The sequence below is a fragment of the Culicoides brevitarsis genome, chromosome 2 (assembly GCF_036172545.1).
Source record: "Culicoides brevitarsis isolate CSIRO-B50_1 chromosome 2, AGI_CSIRO_Cbre_v1, whole genome shotgun sequence".
NCBI lineage: Eukaryota > Metazoa > Arthropoda > Insecta > Diptera > Ceratopogonidae > Culicoides > Culicoides brevitarsis.
This window is the reverse complement of record NC_087086.1, coordinates 10,611,604-10,637,552: the sequence shown is the minus strand read 5'-3', so window position 1 is coordinate 10,637,552 and position 25,949 is coordinate 10,611,604. Positions and strand designations below refer to the sequence as shown.

General features: G+C 26.0%; 2 protein-coding genes across 3 annotated transcripts in view; one reads left to right on the top strand and one right to left on the bottom strand.

The window, feature by feature from the left end:
• LOC134831234 (LIM/homeobox protein Lhx3) overlaps positions 1-25,949 on the bottom strand; it is a 28,415-nt gene that overhangs the window by 1,908 nt on the left and 558 nt on the right. The window lies entirely within an intron of this gene.
• LOC134831202 (proton channel OtopLc-like) lies at positions 5,581-10,279 on the top strand. 2 transcript variants are annotated; one of them, XM_063844867.1, is made up of 6 exons: positions 5,581-5,663; positions 5,722-5,862; positions 5,961-6,254; positions 6,313-6,677; positions 8,138-9,290; positions 10,034-10,279. In XM_063844867.1, the coding sequence occupies exons 1-6, from the start codon at positions 5,617-5,619 to the stop codon at positions 10,179-10,181; spliced, it is 2,148 nt and encodes a 715-aa protein (XP_063700937.1). In that variant the 5' UTR covers positions 5,581-5,616; the 3' UTR covers positions 10,182-10,279. The 2 variants fall into 2 exon arrangements, with proteins under 2 accessions (XP_063700937.1, XP_063700938.1); XM_063844868.1 differs by having other exon boundaries at positions 5,645-5,669.

Below are 25,949 nucleotides of genomic sequence, written 5' to 3'. Positions count from 1 at the left end.
TAATAATTTAAAATTATTTAATATTTTGATTTTTAAATTAATTTTTTAATGAGAATTTTATTTCGAAAATATTATACAGATTTTTATTATACATACTCATAAATAATTAAAATTAAATTTTAATAAAAATTGGAAATATTGTAAGTTTTATTATAATTTTTCTTTCGAAAATTATATTTTACTTTTAAAATTATTTATTTTTATTTCATTGAAAAATAATAAATAATAAAAATGAATATTTATTTAAATAATCGAGAAAAATTATAATTTTAAATAGAAATAAAAAAAAAGAAAATTTTCGTAAGAAAAATTTTATTCAAAGGAAATAGTTTTTAAATTTTTATTAATATTATTTCAATTCAATGTTAGGTAAATATTTATTAATTTCTATATTTTGTAATTTTTCAATCTAATTTTTAAAATTTTTTATTCAGATATTTTTTTTTAATTTAAAAATTGAATCTTTGATAATTTTTTTTTAAATTTAACTAACATTGAAGTAAAATAAAATTAATAAAATTTTAAAAAATATTTCCTTTGAATAAAAGTTTTCTTACGAAAATTATCTTTTTTTTTAATTTCTATTGAAAAATATAATTTTTTTCGATTATTATTTATAATAAATAAATAATAAATAAAATAAAAATAATAATATTAAAATAAAATAATTTTTGTAAGAAAAATTTTATTTAAAACTTATAATAATATTGCCAATTTTTTATTAAAATTCATTTTTATTCAATTTTAATTATTTATGACATTTAATAATAGATATTTTTCAACTTAAAATATTTTTTTTTAAATTCACAAATATTTACTTCATTTTTATTTAAAATAAATCATTTCCGTCGGATAAATATTCTTATCACAAAAATTTTTCACAAATCCACAATTTTCTTCAACTTACACAATAAACATTCCGGGAAATCATTTAAATTAACAGGCGGCACTCTGTAATCATCGTTATCCATTAAAATGTCATTATTATTAGTAATTAGCTTTAACACATTCATTTTCTCGCTTTTCTATTTAATTAAAAAAATTCTCTCAATTTTTCTTCCAAAAGCTTTGCTTTTATTCAAATTATTTTTTTTGCATCCGTCGGTAAGTATTGTCTTCTTCTTAAATATTTATTTAATTCATTCATCAAAAAAAATCTTTTTTTTTCTTCTTAAAAAATCACAAGGACACCATGAACGAGGGTTTAATGTCCTATCACCTTTAATTTAATTTGATTGCACTTTTTTTCCATTATTATTCCAAGAAGTGTTCCATTATCGTAAGTAGATGGATAAAAAATTTACATAGGCGAGACCCAATTTTATTACATTATTATTATGTACTGATGAGTGTCATTCCGTCACAAGAGCTATTAATAAAAAAAAATCCGAACGTCAAATCACGTGCGAATGTTAGAACGGACCGACAGCAACTAAATATCCTCCGCTGCTCAATTTTGCTCTGTACGTCACTCAACGACGACGACGAACAACAAAAAAATTGATAAATAGAGTCCCCTATGTTCATTTTCGTGTTTCATTTCAATGGATTACAACAAAAGCGCGCTAGCGAGATCGGCACAGAGAAAAATATAATAATAAAAAAAGAAGACCATTGGTTGTAAATAACACACAATGTGTGCTGTTCTCGTGAAGAAGGTACATGGCAAGCGCGCGCTCGATGAATGTGAAAACGGAAAAATGACAACAAAGTATACGGCAGAAATGTATTTGTAAAACATGTTGTTTATTTGAATGCAAGGGTGTGGTTTTTGGGTGAACGACACACACACACACACACGCGTAAATAGAGCGATAGAGAGACCCTTGTTTTGTTGCGATTTGTATGGAAAAAGTGCTACGAGGCACCCTTTTTTCGTATTTTCTGTGTGAAGGGACAGCAAAAGTTGTACTAGATTATTTTCATTGAAGCGAAATGTTTGATGAAAAGGTAGTAGATTTGCCTTTTCATGTTGAAAAAACGTCTCTACAGATTTTTTCTGTCATTAAAGGTTTGCGTTTTATGATTTTTTCTTTTATTTTTTTTAAAGAAAAAGTTAGAAGGCTTTAATTTTTTCACAATTAAAGCTTTCGAAAGTGTTTAAAATGTAGATTTTTCCTCTTATAGATTTTTTTGAGGTTAGAAGTGATCTGAAGAGATCAAAAAGTTCATTCACTGACATCCAGATGTCGCTTTTTTTTTTTAAATAAAAACATGAAATATTTGAAGCATATTTTATTTTGTATTTAAAAATTTCAATATTTTTCTTCATCTTTAAGGATTATTTTAGGTTTTATCCTAATTTCTTTTAAAATAATAATAAAAAAATATTTTTTTTGTTAAATTAAAACTTAAATTAAAAATATTAATTTTTGCTTTAAAAATTAAAAATAAAATTAATTTTTTAAAATAAAAATAAGTAACAATAAAAAACTTAACAAAAACAAAATTTTATTTTTTTCTAAAATAATTTTAGCAACTGTGCGATTTTAATAATAATTTTTTTTTTGTTAAATTGAACTTTAAATTGAAAATATTAATTTTTGCTCTTCATAAAGAAAAAAATTAAAAAAAAAATAAGTAACAATAAAAAACTAAAAAATAATTCAAAATATTTTTTTAATTAAAAATTTTAATTACATAACTATTAAATTTAATTTAATTTTAATTAATTATTTAAATTAGGTATAATTAATTAAATAAAAAATAATTTAAAAAAAATTAAAAATTTTTATTACAATTCGTAAAAACATATGAAATATTTTGATCAAAAATTTAATATTTTTTTATTATTATTTATTTTTATTCGATAATTTTATATTGTGAAATTTTTAGATTTAAAAATCTTTAAAAACTTGAAATTTAATTTTTTTTTATTAATTAAATATTAAAATAATAAGAATTTTTTATAAAAATCAAATAAATTTATATAAAATTCATTTTTTTTTCTAAAAATTCCTTCAAAAAATAATTTTATTCTCTCACTTTTGCCTTTAAAACCCATTCTTACAGTAAAAATTCTCTTCCTTCCATCATCATCATCATCGACGTTAGTTAACTTTTCCAATCCCTTTCTTCTACCTTTTTAACATGAGCTACAACTCTATTTGAAAAAAATATACGACAAAAACAATTTAGTTAATAGATGGTCGTATTTTTTGTCATCGTCTTTGTTGTTGTTGTACTAAATAGTTAGTAAAACATGCGTGTCGAGTATTTTAATGGTGCATTTCGTCCCCTCTTCACTCATTGAGATTCATGGGATTTTAGTACAATACATTTGCTACTACCCTTTTACTGTTTTTTTCGTATCCTGTTGCATTGCAAGGTAAATTTTTGAAGAAAAAATGTACGAAAAGTGCTTAAAAATATCAAAAAATAATTTTTAAATGAATTTTTTTAGGGAAATTTTCTAAAATTTTTAAAAGAATTTTAGTAAAGAAAGAAAATTAATGCAAAAAGTCTCTTAACTGGTAGAATGATAGCAAAAATGACAACATATGGTGTGTATTGGCACTAAATACAGCAAATTTCCATTAACAAAGTGATCTCTCCTCTTTTTTTTCAATTCATGCGATATGCGATTATATCACCAAAGTTGTTTTATTGTTCCGCTGAAATTTATGGTCTATTTAACCAAATTGCCGACATAAATATATCAATATCCCAAACATGGTCGGAGTAATGAACAAGTGTAAGCGGTACGAATAAAAATCACTTAACTCAATCCAACATTAGTATTGATAAGCACACCGGGATTATAGTTGTCACCCTTGTTGACGATTATTATTTGTTGCAAATGTTCGGGAGAGAGAGATTCGCATTATTTAAAGTCATCCAAATTGTTTACACAACATATGTAAGTGAACCAGTAGACGTCGAGGGTTGATGAGCCGCATCGTTGCCCGTATTCGGAGGGATTTTAAGTACTTAAGTGATTAGATTTGATTCACTTTGTCATCATCGCGCACATAAAAGGTGCACATTATGGACTTCATTAGACAGCGACGAGTGGGAAAGTTGACGACGAGACGATGGAACACGATAGAGGCACTTGTAGCACAAAGAGATAATCATCGGTACGGGTATTGTTGCAAATGTTGCGACGAATGTCGGTCCATTGTGCGACGAGAGGTGCTTAAAAATTATTTTCTCACAAAAATTCGAGGATCAAAGAGCTTTTTGCTCTAAAAAAAATTTTTTTCAACCTTTTATCACTCACGAAACTCAAAAATTGCTTTGAAATTTAATTTTTTGGTAAGAAAAATAATTAATTATCCCACTTTGGGAAAGTTATCAAGTCCGATGATAGTTCACCTTCAGCTTTTTCCATCACATCTCCTAATTTTAAAAGCCATTCCTTCGAAAAGACGTCTTTTAAAGGTAAATTCAGCTCCTTTTGTGTCTCAAATCTTTCTAATTCAGCAATTAACTTTTTAATTTCTTGTTTCAGGCTCCTAAATTGCTTCGCAGTTCCAGAATTTGCTTCAACGAGTAACTTTTGCATGGATTCCAAATGATTTTTCATGCTAAAAGCTCCTTCAGCCACAGATAAAAACAGCGAATCGTAGATTTTTTGACAGATTTGGCCATTTGATTGATGAAACCAATGAGGATCGAGGTCAGTTTCATGCAAAACTTTGGTAAAGGCTTTGATTTTTGTCACCAAATCGGAGAATTCAACGATATCTTCTGCTGTAATTGTGGATTTAATATCGGAATTTGCTCCGGTAAAGATTTCAATGAGAAAAATGAGAGCTAAAAGTGCTTTCATTGTTAACTTTATGGAAGTAAGTTGCTTTTTGAGACATTTTATGAAGAAATTTCTTGAATTTATTCAAAACGTGATGCGAAATGTAAGCAAAAATTTCTTGAAATAGACGAAAAATCACGTTTTAGTGATGAATTCAATTTTTTTCGTATAAGATGTACGTTACTTTTATCATAAGAGCTTAAGTTTCAGAACGAATTTTGTTCAAGTTGCTCATTAAATGTCATTTTAGAGCTCAAATGATGAAAAATCCTAACTATATTCGCCTAAAAATGATAAAAAATTTTATTTTTTGCTTCAAAAATCCAAAAAAAATTATCAAAAAATGTTAATTTGCTCTTCATTTCTCATCCAAATATTGATCTTTAACTAATTAAACGGCAATTATGACGTCTTCGTATTGACACAAAAAATTACGATGCACGCGAACGCCTGTCTAGCATTTTTCTGAGTCACTCATTCATGCTACTGACTCGTCATAGATCAGATTTTTATCAAATTATCAAGTAACCGCCGCTAAAAATAAGCTAAAGCGTGCATTTTCTTGTTGATATTTTTAAACAAATGACATCGTAATGCCTAATTAGCAACTTTTTTAAAGACTCTGTCAATATTTTGGCTTGTCATGTGTGCAAAAACGTTTTAGCACCTTCTCTCGAATCTCGCCAGCCACCTTGGCAATGTCGACCAACTGTTCCAAAGTACACATTTGTATCAGTTAGGACCTGTTTTCATATTTGTCGAGCCAATTATGACAAGTGTCTTATGTTTTATTCCGTTTAAATGAGAAATTTGGCTCAGTTTTTGCTGTGACACGGACTTGAGTGGTTGTAAATTATCAAAAAATGTCAAAAATGCATCGCATCTCGGAAGGTTCGGAACCTAAAGAGAGGTAAAAGTGTTAAAAATTACTAAAAATCAAAGAAATTAGTTAAAAAATTGAATTTTAGGTCATCAAGTACAACGGATACCGATAATAGCAGTGATGAAATAGAAGATTTGAGTCCTCCTTTGAAGCAAAATCGATCAAATTCCTTGTTTGGGTACCGCAACAAGCAACCGCAATCTCTTCATAGCATCGTTATGTTCCAGTAAGTAATTTTTTTGGTGAATTTTTGTATCGATCATGTGATTCTAATTAATATTTTTTAATATTTTCTCGTATTTTTTGTCACAATACGATAATTAGAGCGACAAACAGCGATTTTACGGCTAACAATAACAACAATAGCAACGAATTGCTCGCAGCAGCTGTCGTACCGTCGTTGCCACCCAGTCGACGAATGACAGGAACGTCGGAAGATGTGCGGGAAAAGGCATTTCGCATGGCAGTTGCTCGAAATCAGCATCAGCAGATGAGTCAACAGTTGATGGTAATGCTCCAAGGACACGTTTTTGGCAGTCATACGTCGTTGCGATCGAATCACGAAGTCATCATGAACGAAATTGCCAAAGTTGCCAACAGAAAAGACGAGTTTGGATAGTAAGAAAGTTTTTTTTGAAGATTTTCGCACAGAAGTAATGAAATTTTTGGCTTTCAGTCGCGGCGTTTCGACCACACTCTCGGCGCTTTATGCGAAAATTGTGGTTTTCATGGGAATTGCGTTTCCTGTGACGGATGTCATTTCCACAAAAACCACGCCGTCGTTTTATCAAGGCTTTTATTTGTATTTGTATGTCGTGAGTGTCGCATTTGTTGCCTTTGTTTACGCCAGTCACTTCCGGAATACGGTAGTAACGAACATAATCGATCAATTTGGGAGCAGTATTGACAAGGAAGAGATGAATCGGAGGAAGCATGAGACACGGCATGGGTCTTTTTACTTGAGAGTTGGAGCCATAGCATTCGGCGTTGGCAGTATGGTGTACACGGGACTGGAATTTGGGCAATATTTCGAATTAAAAGGTGAGTTTTTGATTTTTTTTAGAAAAAATTTTGAATTTAAGTCACAATAAGTCCAATTTAAAAAAAAATTAATTTGTAAAAAATAAATATTTTTATTTTTTTCAAAAAAAAAAAATCGAAAAGTTAAAATTTTATTGACTTAAGCTGACTTAATTTCAAACTTAAAAGCTTAAGTCAAAATTTTTTTTTTATTTTTGCTTAAGCTTCATAAGTTTTTTTTACGTTTTGTAAGTTTGAGTTTATTTCAAAAGTCATTCAGCTCTGTTTTTGAATACTTAAGCTTAAAAGCGTAAAAGTATCAAAAATTATTTGACTTAAGCTTAAGTTTAGTCTATTGAGATTAAACTTCTAACTTAAGCTTAAGTCGATTGAGTTTTGACTTTTCGATTATTTTTAGAAAAACAATTAATTTTTGAAATTAAAAAATATAATAAAAAAAACTCTTAAGCTTATGAACTTAAAGTATAAGCCATTGAAACTTTTTCGAATTTTTTAATCAAATTGAGCTCAATTATTTTTTTAAGTTCTTAAGTTTTATTAAGTCAGAATTGAATTTTATTTTTTTTATGAAATTGAATTTTCAAAAAAAAATTTTTCAATAACAAATAAAATTTAGTTGACTTTTGACTTAAGCGCTCTTTAAGTCATATTAAGTCAAGAACTTAATTTGCCAAAAAATAAAAAATTTAAATGATTTTTTTAAAGTCTTGTACTAAGTAGCAATATTAAAAGACTGTTAAAAAAATGTCATCTAAAATTTTGTCAACTTGAACTTGTTGAACTTTTTTTTCAAAAGTCGAAAATCCAATGGGGCAAAATAAAAAAAAAGTTGAAAATTCCATCAAAATTGACCATTTTTTAGTCTTTTTTTTCATATTTTTTAAAGAAATTTTCAAAAAAATTTTTTAAAAATTTTAATTTTTTAGAATTTTTGTATTGGAAATAGTATTTTAGAATGAATTTTCCTATTTAAATTTTTTTTCAAAAAAATTACTTTTCAAAATTTTTTGACAGTTATTTTTATGAACTTTAAGTTTAAAACTTTTGAAATACTCTGAGATTAATTTTAAATTATCAAGTCTCAATGCAAATACCATTAAAAATAACTAAAATTTTTTTAATTCATTAAAATTTTTATGAAAAAAAATTTAAAAATTTTTTTTTTATTTTTTTTTATTTTATTTTTTGAAAAAAAGTTTTTGGGGCAAAAAGTTCGAAAAAAATTTGGAGCGGCCTAAATTAAGTTCTTGACTTAATATGACTTAATGAGCGTTTAAGTCAAAAGTCAACTAAATTTTATTTGTTATTGAAAAAAAAAATTTTTTAAATGCAATTTTATAAAAAAAAATAAAATTCAATTCTGACTTAATTAAACTTAAGAACTAAAAAAAAGTTTTTAATTAAATTTTAATCAGTCAAAAAATTTTTCAACTTAAAACTTACAAATTTTATCTTTTTAGACGACGATCAATGCCAAAATGTCCTCGTTGCAATCACGCCCGTTGCTCGTTTGTGTCTCTCCTTGGTTCAAATGCATTTCCTGTTCATCTACTCCAAACTTTCGCTCCTGAGAAACCACAAAGTACTCGCAAAATTCGGTTTAATGCACTTGCTGGCAACAAATTTATGTGAATGGCTCTTTGTCTTGATCGAAGAAGCGAAACACGAAATTGTGCATGTCTCAATGCGAGGACTTGACGGTATCCATTCATTAAATGACAGCTTGGAACATCATCACGAAATCCATCGACGAGCTACGGGAACGGATATCTTCGTGGAATGTCGTCGAACGAACATTATGGGAAATTTAGTGCAAAATGCGGCGCCTTTTTTGTTCCCATGTACCATTGAATATTCGCTTATTTGTGCCGTGATTCTCTTTGAAATGTGGAAACATTTGTGTTCGGACGAGTATTCGATTCGACAACATCCCGCCACGGTTTCGAAGGATTCGCATCAATTATCGATCAATTGTGCTGGATCACATCGCGGAATGTTTTGCGGCATTTTAATCGTTGTTTTGACAATTATTTCGCTGATTATGTATTTCGTCTTGTCCAAAGAGGAACGAGAGTATTACCAAGCTTCGGCCGTTAAAGAAGTCACTTACTGCGAAATTCTCCTGTATTTCTTGATGGCAATCGCAATTGTCGTCGCTGCATTCAAAATGAAGGTTTTACGTTACTCCAGCAAGCGACGCGATACCACAATGAGTCTCGATTGCACTTTATTGCTCGTCGCACAAAGCGGCATCTACATTTATTGCATGTTCAGTGTCATCGGATGTTATTTTGCGATTTCCAAGGATGGCACGGAAGATTTTGGGGCATTTATGGGAATGATTTGTGAGATAATTTGCATCGTTCAAACGACACTTCAGACGTTGTTCATTTTGCACGGTTGGTGGAAACGATGCAAAGGCTCCGAACAACGACGCAAGAAGCCGGGAAGGCAGTTTATTACGTTTTTGTTGATCGCGAACATGTCAATGTGGATACTGAACTGTTTGATAAAACAACGAGCGGAGTTTAGACCGACACATATGGAGGTCTTTGGGATATGGGCATGGACTATTTTGACACATATTTCGATGCCGTTGGCGATTTTTTATCGGTAAGAATTTTAATTAGATTTTTATGAGAAATTGTTTGAAAATATTTTCATTGAAAATTTTTATTATTTTATTTTTGAAAAAAAAATATTTTTTGAGTTTGAAAAATTTCGAAAAAAATAAATTATAAAAATTACACAAAAAAATATTTAAAACTTATTTATTGAATTTTAAATGAATTAAATTTTATTAATTTTTACCGTATTTAAATTTTTTTAAAATATTTTTCTTTTTTATTTTTTAACATTTTAATTTTTTAAAATATTCAGTTAGACAGAATTTTTGCTAAGAAAAATAATTTGAAAATTTTTATTATTTTATTTTTGTCCAAAAATTATAGTTTTTGGTTTAAAATTTTATTTTTATTTGAAAAAAATAATTTGAAAATTTAATTTCACAAAAAAATTATTTAAACATTTAAACTTGAAATTAATTTTATTATTTTTTTAAGTATTTAATTTTTTTAAATATATTTAGTTTTTTAATAAATTTTTAATATATTTTTTAAGTATACAAAAAAAAAATAATTTTTAAAATTATTTTTAGTAATTTTTATTAAATTTAATTTAAATTAAATTTTAATTGAATTAATTTTTTTGATTTTAAATTACCATAAATTTTTTAAAATCAGTTTCCATGAGGAAATTTTATTTTTTTAAATTCAATATTTTATACAAATGTATATTTTTTGGATATTTATAGGAAAAAAGTTTATAAAAAATCATTAAAATATTTTTTATTTTAGTTTTCACTCCACAATCTGCTTATTTGAGATCTGGAAGACGACCTACAAGTTCAAGCCAGCCATTCATACGAAGCACGAGAGTCATCAAAACAATCAAGGACTTCCTCAGAGTCAATCCCATCCAAAAATCAAAGTTACAAGTGCTTAAAAAAATTTTTCTTAAAAACATTTGCAAATATTTACCCCATAATAAGCTAAAATATCTACTAAACAAAAAATGTAGTGAAATAGAGACTAGACACTCAATCACGATACATTTATTAATAAAATGCTCAAATATTTGTTTTTAATTAATCATCGAAGCGCCGTTCCGCTATTATGACACAAATCCATATGTGCGGTAACTTATCCTTTCCTCTTATTTGCTCGGAAATGTTGATTATTTCCCCTTTGTTATTACTTCTTTTCTCTCGGCCCCGACTTTCAAAGCAATTTTTCACGCATGAATCGTTGTGTATGATTTATTTTTGTTATATTCAAATATTTGAACGCTTTTATTTACTCACTGGATGACTTTGATCAACAATTCAAGTGCTTTTAAATTGAAGAGAGTTACTTACTTAATTTTTTTCCGTCTTCGTACCGACGAAAAAAAATAAATAAAAACTTTTTTAACCACAAAATTTTTCTCAACTCACTTTTTTTTTCGCTCAGGGAACCTCAGCGCGGTTAGAAAAATGGGTATTAAAGGGATCCAACTCTGGGTTTACCACGAAAAATGTTTTTATTTTTATACTTTTTTTTTTCTTTACAACGCCATCCATTGTGTCATTAAGAGACAAAAATATTCATGTCATCATTGTATTTAGTACGCCTTGAAGCGCGCCAGCAGAACGTTGCCAAGAGAGTTGTTTAAAACGAAAATAAAATGTTAATGTTTCGTTTTTTTTTTGGCATTTTTATGTGAAAAATGTCTCTTCTCGAGGAAAAAAAAATGTAGGAAAGGGTATTGCGTTGAATGAATGGATGAAGACAAAAGAGAGAAAAAGCAGAAAAAACTGCTTATGGAATGACACGGATAAAGTTTTGATGTCTTTTTTTCTTTGTTTTATTATGTCGTTTATGTGATCGTCATTATGACTCGTTTTTTGTCTTGTTTTTAAAGCATTTATGGAGAGAAAAGGACATTTAAAGCATAAATTTTAACTTTTCAGGCAATGTAGTACATAAAAAGTTATATTTTCCTAAAATTTTCATCGAAATTTATGAAAAAAATAAATTTTATGAGAAAGTTTTGGATAAAAAAAATTAGGAAAATTTCGAAATATAATTATTTTTGACTAATTGATTTTTTTTATCATTTAAAATAATTTTAATTTTTTTTATTCAATTCTATTTTTAAATTTTTTAATATTCCAGACTCCGATTTTCATTAAATTAATTAATTTTGAAAATTAATTTTTTTATTATTTTAATATAGTTAAATATTTTTTTTCTAATCTTTAATTAATTTAAAAAAAATAAATTAAAATAAAATAATAAAAAAAACAACCAATATTTTTTTAATGGAAAAAAATATTTTAAAATTATTTTTTTAAAAATTAAAATAAGTAAAAAAAATATTTTATGAATTTTAAACTTAAAATTCTTTTTAATTTTTATAAAATAATTTAAATTAAAATTTGAATAAAAAAAATCAGATTAATAAAAATTTTAATTTTTTAAATAACATTTTTTTTTAAATTCTTAAAAATTTTAGGTATATTGTTATTATATTATTATTTTATATTTTTTTTATTTTAATAATTTTATTTTAAAATATTTTTTTCCATTAAAAAAATATTGGTTGTTTTTTTTATTATTTTATTTTAATTTAATTTTATTTTTTTTAAATTGATTATTTTTAGAAATAAAAAAAAATATTAAATTATATTAAAATAATAAAAAAATATTTTTTTCAAACTTTTGGGTAATTTTATCATACCAAGTACTTTAAATTTTTTTTTCTTCTTCAAATCCATTTAAAAAAAAATTTTTTTAGAATTTCTTTTGAAACATTAAGATCTCAAATAGTCACTCCTCCCCCATTTTCATCGAAAAATGAATCTTTTGTCATCGTCGAACAATCAAATCCTCTAAAAATCAATCATAATCCTCGTTCATCGCGGCACAAAAGAACTTTTCATCAAATCCTTTTCAATTCTCCTCAATCACAATCTATAATTATTTGTTATTTCTATGTTATCTCTCGTCTTTTTGTCAGTTATCATTCACAATTTTCAATATTTTTCCAATAAACTCAGAAAACTTGTAATTATTTACTCTTGCAACCCACGCACAAGCACTTACACGCCATCCACTTGAAGGGTTTCCGCCCGACACGTGCAACAAAGAGGCATTTTGGTCCCAAACAGAACGCCTCTGCGTCAATTAAGCGATCTGCGATTAGATATAAATATTCATAAATGCTCAAATTTCACAGAAAGTCACCAAAAAGTGCAGAGCTTGTGAGAAAATCGATGCAAAAACAAAAACACAAAAGGGTGTGTCAGTTATTAGATTACACATTTTTGATTGTAATTGAATTTATTTTGCTGTGTATCGCATTTTTGAGTTAAATTCCTGCGGGAATCTCGCTCTTATGGTTGGGGTATCACGAGAGTAAATAATTTGTTTGTAATTTGCCAGAAAAATCAACAATCACTTGAAATTTAACCAGAACTAAAATAACATGAAAAAAGATCAACGTTCGTCGCTCCAAGCGAAATTTTCTCGTAAATATGTTTATTTTGGAATATTTGTTGTTATTTTTATTTAATAAACGGAGTTGCGAGGATTTATTTTTGTAATTTTTTTTTTTCGTAAATTTATTATTAATTTTGTGATTTTTTGTTTTTCTTGCGTCGAAAAGTCTCTCACAGCAAAAAATTGAGAAGGAACGAAGACTCATTTATATTTTTATGATTGCTCGTAAATATTCTGGCGCGCGTTTTTTCTTTTATTTCACATGTGAATAATATTTTTTTTTGTTACCTTTTTACATGCGGAGCCCATATCATGCCGTTTTATTACGACTTTTACAAATAAGAGACAATAATATCTTCTTCCATCGAAAAAAGCAGCTTTGTAGCAAAAGATGAACGAAGGAGACGGCGCACATTTATTTTATTGTTCACAGAAAAGAAAAACATGAAAATAAAACCATTGGGGGTTGATAATATAAAGAAAAATTGTTTTTCCCTCCTCTGATGGTTCACATTCGCCTTGAACAACGTTTTGTTTGAAATAACTTGAAAGTGTCTTTTTTTAAAGAAAATGAGGAGAATTTTCTTGTTTTGTATCTTTTTAAAGAAAATATTTTTTGTCTTTGTTGTAAAAAGTGCTTTGGCCTGTCTTAAGAGTTTTTAAAGGCATTTCTAATTGATTTTTAGGAAAATTCGGAAAAATTATTTAAATTTGGTAAAATTTATAACAAATGTTTTAAAATTAATTTAAATAATTTAAAAGTAATAATTTTATATGTTTTTTAATAATTAAAAAATAAATTTATCAAATACCTAAATCTAACTTTATAATTATTACATAAAATTTGGCGGATATCTAGCAGAAAAGCTATTAATTAAAAAATAAAAAAAAAAATTATTAAAAAAAAGATTTAAAAAAAAAAATTATTAAATAATTCTAAAAAAAACTTAAAAAATAAATAATTCAAAAAAATTATGGAATCTTCTGAAAATTTTTTTATAAATAATTCGAGAAAAAACGGAAAATTTTCTGAAACTTTATTAAATTTGAAATTTATTTAAAATTTTTTACAAAACAATTTTCAAATAAGTATTCTAACTAAACCTTAAAAATTAAAAAAAAAAAATCATAAAAAAAAATTTTGAAAAAATTCAGAGAAATTCTTTAATATTGGAATGGAAAAACTTATTTAAAACATATTTTTTAAAATAAAAAAAAAATATATTAAATCAAAAAAAAATAAAAATTAAATCTTAGAAAGTAAAAATTTATAAATATTAGAAACCATTTGAAAATAAAATTATAAAATATAAAAATAAAAAAACAAATAACAAAAAAATTCTCGATAAATTATTTGGAAAAAGAAATTTATTTTATGTTAAAAAGAAATAATTATTATGAAATAAAATTTTGTAAAAAATATTTTTAAAATTCAAAAAACTTGAAAAAAAAATTTACTGAAAAATTTCTGAAAAATATTTTTTTTACATTTTATTCGAAAATAATTCGTAAGAAATTAGGAAAATATTTCAATAAAAAAAAAATAAATAAAAATAAGAAGAAAAATAAAAAAAAATATTTTTTAACGTTTTTCTAATTTAAGCAACTTTTATTTTTTTTTTTAATTTTTTTTTAAATTTTTTATAAAAAATGAGTAAAATTAAAGAAAAATCAGAAATAATTTTATTTTTTCAAAGAAATTTTTGAAATACAATCAAGTTTCTCATTCCTTTGACAATTTTCCGCTTCTTCTTTTCCATGAATGGGCGTTTTTCGTCTGGATCGCATAAAATACTCGCACTAATGAATTGAACAAGAGCGACAAAAAGAGCAAAAGGTGCCAACAACACGATAAAAGTGCCATAAAAATTAAATCTTAACAAATTTCTTTCCTAAGAGTGTTTATTAAAATGTCTTTCCAACTCGCAGCCGCCAACGAGAAAACTAGAGACCAAAGCTCTTTAATATTGCATAAAGTTTCGGTCCCATTTGCAAACCAGAAAATTTTATGTGTCTGGCCCGTGTCACGTGATAAAATACAATTATCGTGTTTTCATTAGCTGTGATTAAATTTTGCCTAATTGCACACTTGCTTGCTTTGTTTATTTAAAATTCAGATTCCGGTCCATTCAGAGGTCCGCCATAACTTAACATCAATATTTTGATCCCTTTTTATGATGCATCTCCCCACCTTTTTATCATTTTAGCAGCAAAATTTATGCTACCTTTTAAGTCTCCCTTTTCCATTTTTACCCCAAAAAAAAAAATATTTTCATCGCACGAACGAGCGAAAGACAGAAACGACGAAGAAAATGGCAAAAAGCAACCATACTTTCGGAAAATAAATACGCAGCCCCCAATTGAATGCGCGCTAAATAGAGAAGTTTTAATATACCGTCCCCTAAAAAGTAGCTCGTCGTAGTATGTTGTTTCACCATAAAAGTCTTCTTTTATGAAAATTATTTTTTTTTCTTCTAGATTTTTCTCTTTTAGCAGCAGATTATGGAAAAATGTTGCTTGGAAACGAGAAAATCGTTAATTTATCGTTGAACCGTGGCTCCAAGCATCGCACATTGATTGAAAATTTCTCAAATAAACTATAATTATCAACACATTGGATGCCAAGCTGCTTAAGTTCGTCGCTCGTATGCCGCATTTCCCCAAGGGATGAAGGATAAAAATCACATTGTTACGAGATTTTTATTGTTGTTGAGAATTTATTTGTCTTCTTTCGTTCGTTCGTTCGTCAATTAAAAGAAATCCTTGCAACGGAAAACTTGGCAAATGAAAAATAATGGCCGACTTTCGTTAATATGGCATTAAATACATGATTTTGCTGCAGACGGAGCTACGAAAATACGGATTCAAGTGAATTGAAAGAGCACAAAATTCTGTAAGAGAAACAAAAAAAGGGAATTTAATGAAGAAAAATGTGGAAAACGGAAATATTTGATGTTAATATTTAATTTTTATTTTCTTTTCTTCAGGTTTTTCGTGTCTTTTGGACGGAAAGGAGTCAAAAGCATTGTTTGAAAGGAGAAAACCTTCGCAAGTACCAAAAAAATGATAGAAATCAAAGGCAGTTCGATCATAATCGGACATCAATTAACAATTTTTCGTGGTATGAATTGTTGCGTTGTTGATTTATTTACTTTTCGCAACGAGAAATACTTACTTGAACATGCTTTGCTACTTAAAATGTCGCAAGTACAAGTAAACTTTGTTGTTAACAACAATTAAATGACAAAATTTTTTTTAGTAGAGTACAGACAAAGTGACGTTTATGGTTCTAGATAACGGAGCTTCAGTGTTTGAATGGAGGTCAGTTTGAGTTTTTTGTAGTTTTTATTTCTATTTTTAGTCATTTTAAGCATTTAAGATTCACAAAAACCTTAAAAATGAAATTTTTGAATGAAAAAAAGTTTTTTTCTTAAAAATAGTTTAAAAATTATGGAAAAATTAATTTTTTGACTACTCATCTGTTTAAAAAATTATAGAAAAAAAAAAATTAAAAATTTAAAAAATTTAAAATTTACAGAAAAAATATTTTTTAAAATTTATCTATGGAAAATTAAGAGAAAAAAAAATTAAAAAAAAGTCGTTTTCAGTAGATTTTTTAATAATTTGAGACATTTTTGAGGTTAAAACATCTAAAATTTAATTTTTTTCATAAACAAAAAATTTTTTTTAGCAATATTGGATTAAGAAAAGGCCAAAAATTTAAAAAAATAATTTAAATAAAATCATAAAAATAAAATTAAATTAAATTTTAAAAAATTGAAATAAAATTAATAATAATTAATTAAAATAAATAATAAAAAATATTTAAAAAAAATTAAACTCTTTCAAATTAAAAGGCAATTTTCTGCTCTTGAAAGCGTAAAGTAACTTGAAAATCTTTAAAACTGTCGATTTTTGTCATATTTTTGCTATTTTTGTAAATTTTAATAATTTTTTAGTCTCAAAATATCTATTAAGATAAAATTTCTCATTTAAAATAATTTTTTTAATGGAAAAAATTAAAAACTATCAAAAAAATAATTTTTTATTCACATAAAACCTAAAAAAGTCACAAAAACGATTTTTTATACCAAACAAAAGACAATTTGTTATTCTTGAAGACATAAAAATTCCCTCAAAAAGTTCCTCCAAGTCGATGTTAAACAAACAAAACACATGTCGGAACAACAAACCTCCATTCAAAAGTCCCACAAATAAAGGAAACCCCCGAAAAATGTCACGAAGATCATTTACTTTGACAAATAATTTCAAATTCCTCGATTTGAAAGCACTTTTCTCGCATAGAAAAGCAAAATTCCGAATAAATAAATAATTTATCATCATCACAAATGCCAGAGTCGAGCAGCAACCATAGTGACAAATTGAACATTTTGCCATAAGCATGACAGCTTACATGCGGATTAGTTCGTTTTTTGATGTTTGATTCGTTCTCCTCGCTCCCATGTGCGAGATGCGGATCGACAAATTGACGCAAATAATTCACCTGTGAGCCTCAGAGGAGTTGCGAACAGCAGGTTTGGCAAAAATATTTTCATAATTTCACAGCGGGAATGCGTTACCCTTGCCTTTCCGTGCGCTTTCTCGACTTTGAAGGTTCACACCCTTGATGAAAAATATTTCGGTGCGTTCCCGGTTTCGTTTTGGAAGGGAAATCGCAAAAAAAAAAACAAAATTCAATTAAACGAAAATTCAGACGGAGGAACATAAAAACTAATAAAACCTTGACTGCCGCTGTGAAATGTGCGCGTAAGTAAATTATCAAATTATCTCATTATGATGCACTTTATTCGCTTTGCTGGTCTGGTTTTTGATCCCCTCTCGTTTAAACGTTACGCTAAACGGTTGATGGCCTAGTTGAAGGCGACACAGAGATGGAGAAAAAAGACATAAAACGGCAAGTGCTTGATCTCGCGGGTGACATAAAACACGCAGCACGACATCTTCGACAAGGCACGTGGGTTAAAGAGAAAATATGTCAGTGCAATCAAAAGTGACAACACTCGGAGTTGGATGTCGGTGTTGACGACGACGACGTCACAGAAGAAGGATGTTGGTCTCTGAAGGAACGACGATGATAAATGATGAATATTTTTATTGTGGTTTAAATGGAAAAAGTTGAGTTTCTCGAGAATAGTTTTAAGTTTTTGGTACAAAATGAAAAAAAAAAATTTTTTAAATATTTTGATAGACAACAGTTGAAAAGTTTGATACTCAAAATACTTTAAATCAGTGAATTTAAAAAAAAAATTACAAAATTCTGAATTTTTCGGAAAAAATTTAATTTTATAATTGTTTTAAAGAATAATTGTGTTAAAATTAATAATAAAATTAATTTAAGTTTAAAAAAGTTTTAACTGAAAATTATTTAATGTTCAAAAAAAATATAATTTTATGGAAATTTTGACACGTTTTATTGGAGATTTTTTTATTTAATATTATTTTTTTTGCAATTTTGAATTTTTTTTTAGAAATTTTAAAATAATTAATTACATTTTGAGCTTTTGGCTGACTGTAAAAAAAAAATAAAAAATTATTTCAATATTGCAGAAACTTTGCGATAAAACATTTTTAATTTTTTAAATTTTCTTAAGTGTAAAAAACTCGTCTTTCTAGTCAAAAAATGCGATTTTAAAAAAAATTTAATTTAAATTTTCATTAAAAAGTTTTATTTTTTGAAAGAAATTTTAAAAAAAAAAAATAAAAAAAATTTTTTTAAAATTTCACATAAAAAACAAAATTTTTTAAAAATTTCTTATTATTTTCAGAAAAAAAATTGTTTTAATTTTATTTATTTTACAAAATTAGTCATTTTTAGAACAAATTTTGAATTGATTTTTGATATTCGGAAGGCTAAAATTTATAAAATTAAATTTTTTTTTCATAATTGTTAAGAAAATTTTAAATTATTTTAAAAATTTAAACAAAAATTAGACATTATTAGAGCTAATTACGAACAGATTTTTATATTCTAAAGCAAAAAATTTTTTATTCATTTTTTTTTTATTTAATTTAATTTTTTTTTGTTTTCAAATGTCTTTTAAAATTTTTAAATTTTTCCATTAAAACTAGAATTTTTTAAATTTTTTCTTTAAAATTCATTTAAAGCCATAAAAGCAAAATTTTCAAAGAAATTTTCTATTCTTGCAGCAAAAGTTCGTATTCAACTTCAACAAAGACAGACAAAAATTTAAAATTTTACCAACAACATTTCGCAACAATATGCTTTTTAACAACACAATTTGTCTAATCCTCTGGAGATTAATTTGTTTTATTTTTATGACATCTATACTTTTACCAACACCGACAACAACGGTAGACGATTCAAATGCATTTTTGTCCCTCGTTCTCTGTTTGTTTCAGAAAATGTTTTATTCGTGCGGATTATTGAATTAATAACGATTTTTATTTCTATTTCTGTTTTTCTTCTGTTTCAAAAGTATCGATTTCCATTCGTGGAATTGCTTTACTGCGCTATTGATTTTTTTTTTGATGCACAAAATTTACGCATCTGCCTTGTATTTACGCAAATAATTGTCACAAAAATAGTCCCCGAGCTGCTGGCAGATAACGCGGCATGTGTTTAATTGAGTGAAAAAATGCAATAATAATCGCCGTTCGGGTGATGCGATAATGGATTCGCGCAAGTGGAACACATATGGAATGACAACCGTAATAAAATTTTATGAAGTGAAAAGTTTGTATAAACATTTTTTTATTCATTTTGATACGAAATTATTATTAATTTTTGTCAATAATTTATTAGTGTGGGCATTTAAATCAATTTTATTTTTTTTTCTAAAAGTCACTTTTCAAATAAATCAAAAGTCAGATTAAAATAAAAATTATTTTGAATAAATGAAAAAGAAAAACAGCAGAAACCACACATCTGTTACGCTAAAAATCATCCGCGTGCCTTTATTAGGGGGCAAATAATTACCAAGTTTATATTTTAGTTCCGTGCCGTTTATTGTTTTGTTCGGTCCTCGTTTTGTTCAAATGAAAACAAAAACAGTTGGTTCCGTTTTAAACTAAAAAAAATATAAATGATGATGATAACAATAGGAAAACATTCGGAAAACAATGACTTGTCTATTGTTGTTGTTAAAAAATTATATTCATGAATATTGGGAGGGTGAAGTGAGTGAGGAAAATGAACATATTGAAGTCCTTTGAGGCTCGATACAGAGTTCTGAATTCCATTGAGTCGGAAAATTTTCTTTTGTTTTCTGATTAGTTTTAATTAATTTTTTGATCTTACTTGAAATGGTTTAATTTTTTTTTTTTGAATTTAAGTAAAAAAGGGAAATAAAAGTCATATTTTTACAAAAAAAAAAATTGATTTATTTTTCGATTACAATTTTTTCAAATTAATTTAAATTAAATAAAATAATTAAAAAAATATATTTATTATAATAAGTTTTTTGAATTTTTAAAAAGAAAAAAAAATTTTCTTGAATTTTTAAAATTAATTAGTAGTTTAAAATTATTAAATGAATTATAAATTATTTTTTTAAATTCAATTTTTTAAAATAAATTAAATTTTAAAAATATAAATTTTTTTACAGAAATATTTAAATTATTTGGAAAAGAAAAGTTTTTTAAGAACTCAGATGTAAAAGCTTAAAAATAATTTTTAATTAATTAATTATTTATAATATTCCGTACTCAAATTATGAAGAGCTCTTAAATAAAAAAAAACTTCAATAACATTTTTACTTATTATTTATTCCGAAATTTATTTATTTATAGTTAAGTTAATAGTGAAGTGCAATTTTTATAGCAATAAGAACAATGACATTATTTCTGATATTAAAATTTGGTATTCCGAACTCTTTTCACCGTTTAATAAAAAAGAGTTCAAGTTACTATTATAAATATTAGTAGATGTATGGCTAGATGTTCAGCTAGACATATGCAACTTTCTAATATTTTTTTTTAAATTTAATTCCGAACGCTCTTAAAACAAGAAGAATTCAAGTTATTTGAGAAAGTTCTATTCTTATTGAATGTTAAGACTGCTCTGACTTATTTCAACATTTTCAGCTCTATTTATATGAAAAAAAATTTCCCTTAATCCTGTTCGTCGGTCACTAAAATGAGTAATCAAATCTGAATCTTGTAAAAACCCAAAGCGTCTATGACTTTTTTTATGCAAAACATTTTTTTTTAAACAATTCTAAATATTCAATAAAATTGAACTAAATCAAGCCTCAATAGATCTTTTGTTAATGCTCATCAGTTTTATCACAGAAAAAAAGAGACAAACCCACATTTTTACAGTGTATTAATTCTATTGAGGTTTTCCGATGAAATAAAAAAAAAATTATATCATTATTTGTTCTGACATGTAAAAATCTTGATTCACTGTTCAAACAATAGATAACTAACTGGGTAAGCCAGCATATCGTTGCGGCGCGGTTTATAAATTTATTTTTGAAAATACAACAAAAAATGTTTATTCATGCATGCGCATTAAAAACTGATTTTTTTTGCACTTGGCTTCTACTTCAATTGAGATAACAAAAATTTTGACCGTAAATGAACTTTATGATTTTTTTTTCGTCAATCACAATAATTGTCAAAAAAAATAAAAGCAAATAAAATAAATCAACACCCAAAGCGACAGTTGGACAACATAAGAAGGTCATCTTTTCGGGTCATCAACGACGCAGTAACAAAATTATGAATATTCATCGGAAATTTCTTGCTACAAAGTCATTTTTTTCGTGACACCCGCCATATGTTTGACCTTTGGTAGAGGCACTTCGGTAGTCGAAACATCATCAAAACATTCGTCATTAAGTAACACCTGGCGTGCATTTAATTTTTAAAGGGATTGTCTCTCTCTATGGCATGACGTCACTGACACAGATCCTCAACATTTTATTGATGTACACAGTGGATGGGGTCTTATCACGCGATGATTTACCTCAACAACAAAATTACTGATTCCCCGTTTTTTCATGGGTATTGGTTGTTAATTTAAGAGTAAGAACAATAATTCAGCATTTAAAATAGGTTAAATAAAAGGCAGTAATTTTTAAAAGGCACGAGCGCGAGTCTTTCGCGTGATGTTTGACGTGACTTCTTGTTGTTGTTCGGTTAATTAAAGGAAAATCGAGGCAATTTTTATAATGGAAATCTCATCTGATAGAGAAAAATGAGAAAAAAAAAATAAATTGAACTTTTTTAAAAATTATTTTATTTAAAAAAAAAAAATAATAATTTAATTTTTTTTTTAAATTTTATTTAATAAAATTTAATTTAATTTTATTAAATAAAATTTAATTTAATTTTATTAAATAAAATTTAAATTTAATTAAATTTAATTTTATTAAATAAAATTTAATAAAAAATTAAAATAATTTTTAATAAATAAAATTTATTTAATTATTTTAAAATTATTTGAAAAAAAAAAAAAATTGTCAAAAATTATTGTGGAATTTTTTCATTGAATAATTATTAGATTCTTAATTTAATTGAAAATTATCCGTTTTGAAACATTTTTTTTTATTTTTTTTTTTTGCTCATTTTTTTTTACAAGCGAAGAAATAAATAATAAAATAAAAATTTAAATGGTACCTGCAAACCAGACATCTAAAAAATTTTTTTTGAAGAAATTCGCAAAGCAAAATTAAGTAAAAAATTCCTGAGATTTTGAGATTTAATTAAAATTAAAAAAAAATAAAGAAGAAAAATAATAAAAAAAGTATTTATTGAAGTTTTCAACTTTTAAAAGGAAATTTTATTTAGAATTTTTTTTAAAAAATTTTGCTTTGAAATGCTTTTAGCATTAAATAAATGAAAATATGTCAAAATTTTGAGGTAATAAAAAGTTCCGGTTTGAAACCAGTACAAAAATTACCAAATTTCGAACCTATAATTAAATAAAGAGACTTAAAATTCATTTTTTTTAACTTCAAAAAATCAGGTTAGAAGAAAATATTGAAGAAATTGGAGCTCAATAATTATTTTTTAAAATTAAGTCTGAAATTTTATGAGACTTTGGGTTTCAATTTCTCTGTTCTAATTTTTAAGAATAAAAAAAATATTTTTAAATTTCTTAATTTTATTTCAGATTCGAAATTAATTTTTTTATATCAAAAAAATTTTTAAATTAATTTTTTTTTAATTTAATTTTAAAAAATAGACGAATAATGAATAAATTTCAAAAAATTTTAAGCGAGTTTTTAGTAATTTTTTAATATTTTTCTTTTTTTTCTCTTTTTAGCCTGAATTTCCCATGCAAATTTTCATTCATCCACACATGTCCCCATCAATAATTATTTGGTGTGTGCGCGACTCGTCGCTTCTCCCCATAAAACATGGGAGAGCATCATAAATATGGAGAAGAAGCTTTTAACTTTTTATCGTTCCACATTGCGTCGCTCCATAAAAAATATATTACAGTCGAGTCATTGCCGTTGCCGTGAAAGCGAACGAGCGCGAATGAATATTCCATCGCATCGGCACGGCGCACATTGGCAGTAAATATGATAATGGGTTTGAATTGTGTCTCGTATCTCCTCGCTTCTACCACGAACAAAGTTTATTTTGTGTCCTTGCAACGCGGAATGGGGCACCTCGTACAGGCGGTGTTTGCGTAAGGGTGTTTGTACAAAATTTTCAATTCAATAAGTGCTTTCTGTCATTTATCAACATTTATTATCCTTATTGAAAGAGTGTATTTGGGTAGCGAGGAACGCTCGAAATGGCCGTAAATGCTAACATGATGAGTATTAAATATTACGTTAATGCAACTCGGATCCATTTGTTGTCATGAATATCGATTGAATTTTCAAAGAACTTCAAAAAAAACGACGAAGATTACTGAGAAAAGCTTCAACAGACGTCAGAAATCCCCTGCGAAATTAACTTGTTTCAACACGTCACAGATAAAAATCAAAAATTTTCCAGCAAAAGTTGCGAAAGAGAAATGCGAATTAAATATTAAATGCGAAAAACTACCATCGAAGCCGTAAGACAAGCCTTGAAAAGTGATGTTAACAAGGGTTAAGTGTCTGCCGTCTGAAACAAGCAAGTAATTGCAATATATAAAAATGAAATAGCAACAACAACAACAACAAGAGATCGAGAGATCAGAAATCTGACACCGGTGTGTATTTTTACGGGTTGCTTACTAAATAATTGATGAAATGACGTCGGTCGGTCGGGAGGGAGTGTTTCGTTCGGTTTTTCTGATATTTTTATTGCAAACATATTTACAATGGCAAATAATTATGATCCGTAACTTAATCCGCACTTGAGCATGTGAGCGTCGCACGTCGAACCGCTTTGACGTGTTTTTTGGAGGAGTTTCATCGATTAAAGGTTTGTCATAAAATTATTATTTATAAAAAAAAAATTGTCACATAAAAAGAGTCACTTTGAAGTGCAAGTAAAATTTTTACAGGATGTGAGGAGATTATGTTACAAAATAAACGCGTGTAAGTGATCGTTTTGTGCGGAAGATATGGGAAGGGTGAAGTGTTTTCTCGTAAATTTGAACAAAAAATTCGTTTTTAGGCGATTTTAAGCGAATTGAGAAAAAAAAAATGAATGAAACTCAAAAAGCGCTTTGAATTAAAATTCATGAGGATTTTTTAAAATATTTTTTTTGTCTTGTGCTAATATTTGGTTACCGCAGAATATGTCACAAAACAAATGCCTAATCAAGTGGAAAATAGTTTCCCACGTTTTACTATCGGAAGTGTTTTTTTTTTCTTTAATCTTCTTATTGAAGAAATTTACTGAATTTATTTTTTTTTTATTTTTTTTTTTTTGCAATTTCAAATCTTTTAAGCTTTCTTGTTTTTGTCTTGTAAAAATTATTTTTAAGTTTGAAGAAGAAACAAAATAAAAAAATAATTTAATTTTAAAAACTTTAAACAAAATTTTTGATTGAAAAATTTTTTTTTAAATTATTTATTTTTTTTTTAGTAAAGGATTTTGTTTTTCACATATTTTTTTAAAAGAATTTAAGGTAAAAAATTATAAAAATTATTTAATAATAAAAATACTTATTCAAAAAAAAAAAAATAAATAAAAAAATAATAAAATAAATAAAAAAAAAAATAAAAAAATAAATAAAAAATAAAATAATTTCATTGAAATTTTTAAAATATTTTTTCACAAATTTTTTCAAATGAAAAAAAAATTGAAAATAAAAAAAAATTTAAAAAAATAAAAAAAAATAAAAAAAAAATTAAAAAAAAAATTTAAAAAATAAAAAAAAAATATTTATTTGATTCAGGATTTTTTCTTAATTAAATTTTTTTTTTAAATTCCGAAATAAAAGTAGGTAAAAGAAAAATTAATTTTTAAATTGTTTTGAATCATTAAGCTTAAATTTATTTTTTTTATTTTCTCTTATTTTTTTTTTAAATTAAAAATTGAGTAGTTTCGCTTATTGAGTTTCGCTTTAAACCAAATTAAATTTTTAATCATTACATTTTATTAATTTTAATTTAAAGTTAATTCAAAATTATGAATTAATTCGAAAAAAATTGTATTTTCATTTTTTTTCAATTGTTGACTCTATTTTAGGTTTTGTAATTTTTTAGATATTAAATTTTTAAAAAATATTTTATCAAAATTAAATTAAAGTTGAAAATAAATTTTATTTTCGAAATTTCTTTTAAATTAAGAATATTTGAAAAATCAATCATTAAAGGAAAAATTTAAATAAAACCTTAAAACTTGTTCAAATTTTTTTCAAGTGAAATTTCTCGCCTCGATAACCACTCGAAGACTCAAAAAGTCAATCCATTACATTAATTGAGTGTTAATTGATTCTCGAGTCTTTTGTTGTTTTTTTCCTTCCTTCCCATTCCGTTTCACACAGTAATTCACCAACAATCAACAATCCTTTTAAAAATAATAAATAATTGTAATAACAACAATTTCCCCTTTTTAAACCACTCATTTATTTAATTTTTTCCTCTAAAAGTGTTATTTTAAGGCATAATTTGATACAACTGCGTTATGCATGCGTTTAAGCGTATCATTATAGTTATTTTAAGGAAGGCAGGATAAATTCTGACACGTGTGTTGACACACTCAATGTTTCCGCTTTTTGTTGTTCTTTTGTGTTACTTTTTTTTTTTAGACAAAATCAAAAAATTCTCATTCTCGTCTTATCTGCACACATGAGTCAATACTCTCTTGTCTCAAGTACGGCAAGTAATAAATATTGACTTTCGATGACGAA

What these genes read in the sequence shown, in the direction of transcription:
- LOC134831202 (XM_063844867.1), top strand. Translation starts at nt 5,617, where the DNA reads ATGTCAAAAATGCATCGCATCTCGGAAGGTTCGGAACCTAAAGAGAG. An exon ending in AGAAAAGACGAGTTTGGATA is followed by an intron (nt 6,255 to 6,312) that starts GTAAGAAAGTTT and finishes TTTGGCTTTCAG; the next exon opens with TCGCGGCGTTTCGACCACAC. An exon ending in CCGTTGGCGATTTTTTATCG is followed by an intron (nt 9,291 to 10,033) that starts GTAAGAATTTTA and finishes TTTTTATTTTAG; the next exon opens with TTTTCACTCCACAATCTGCT.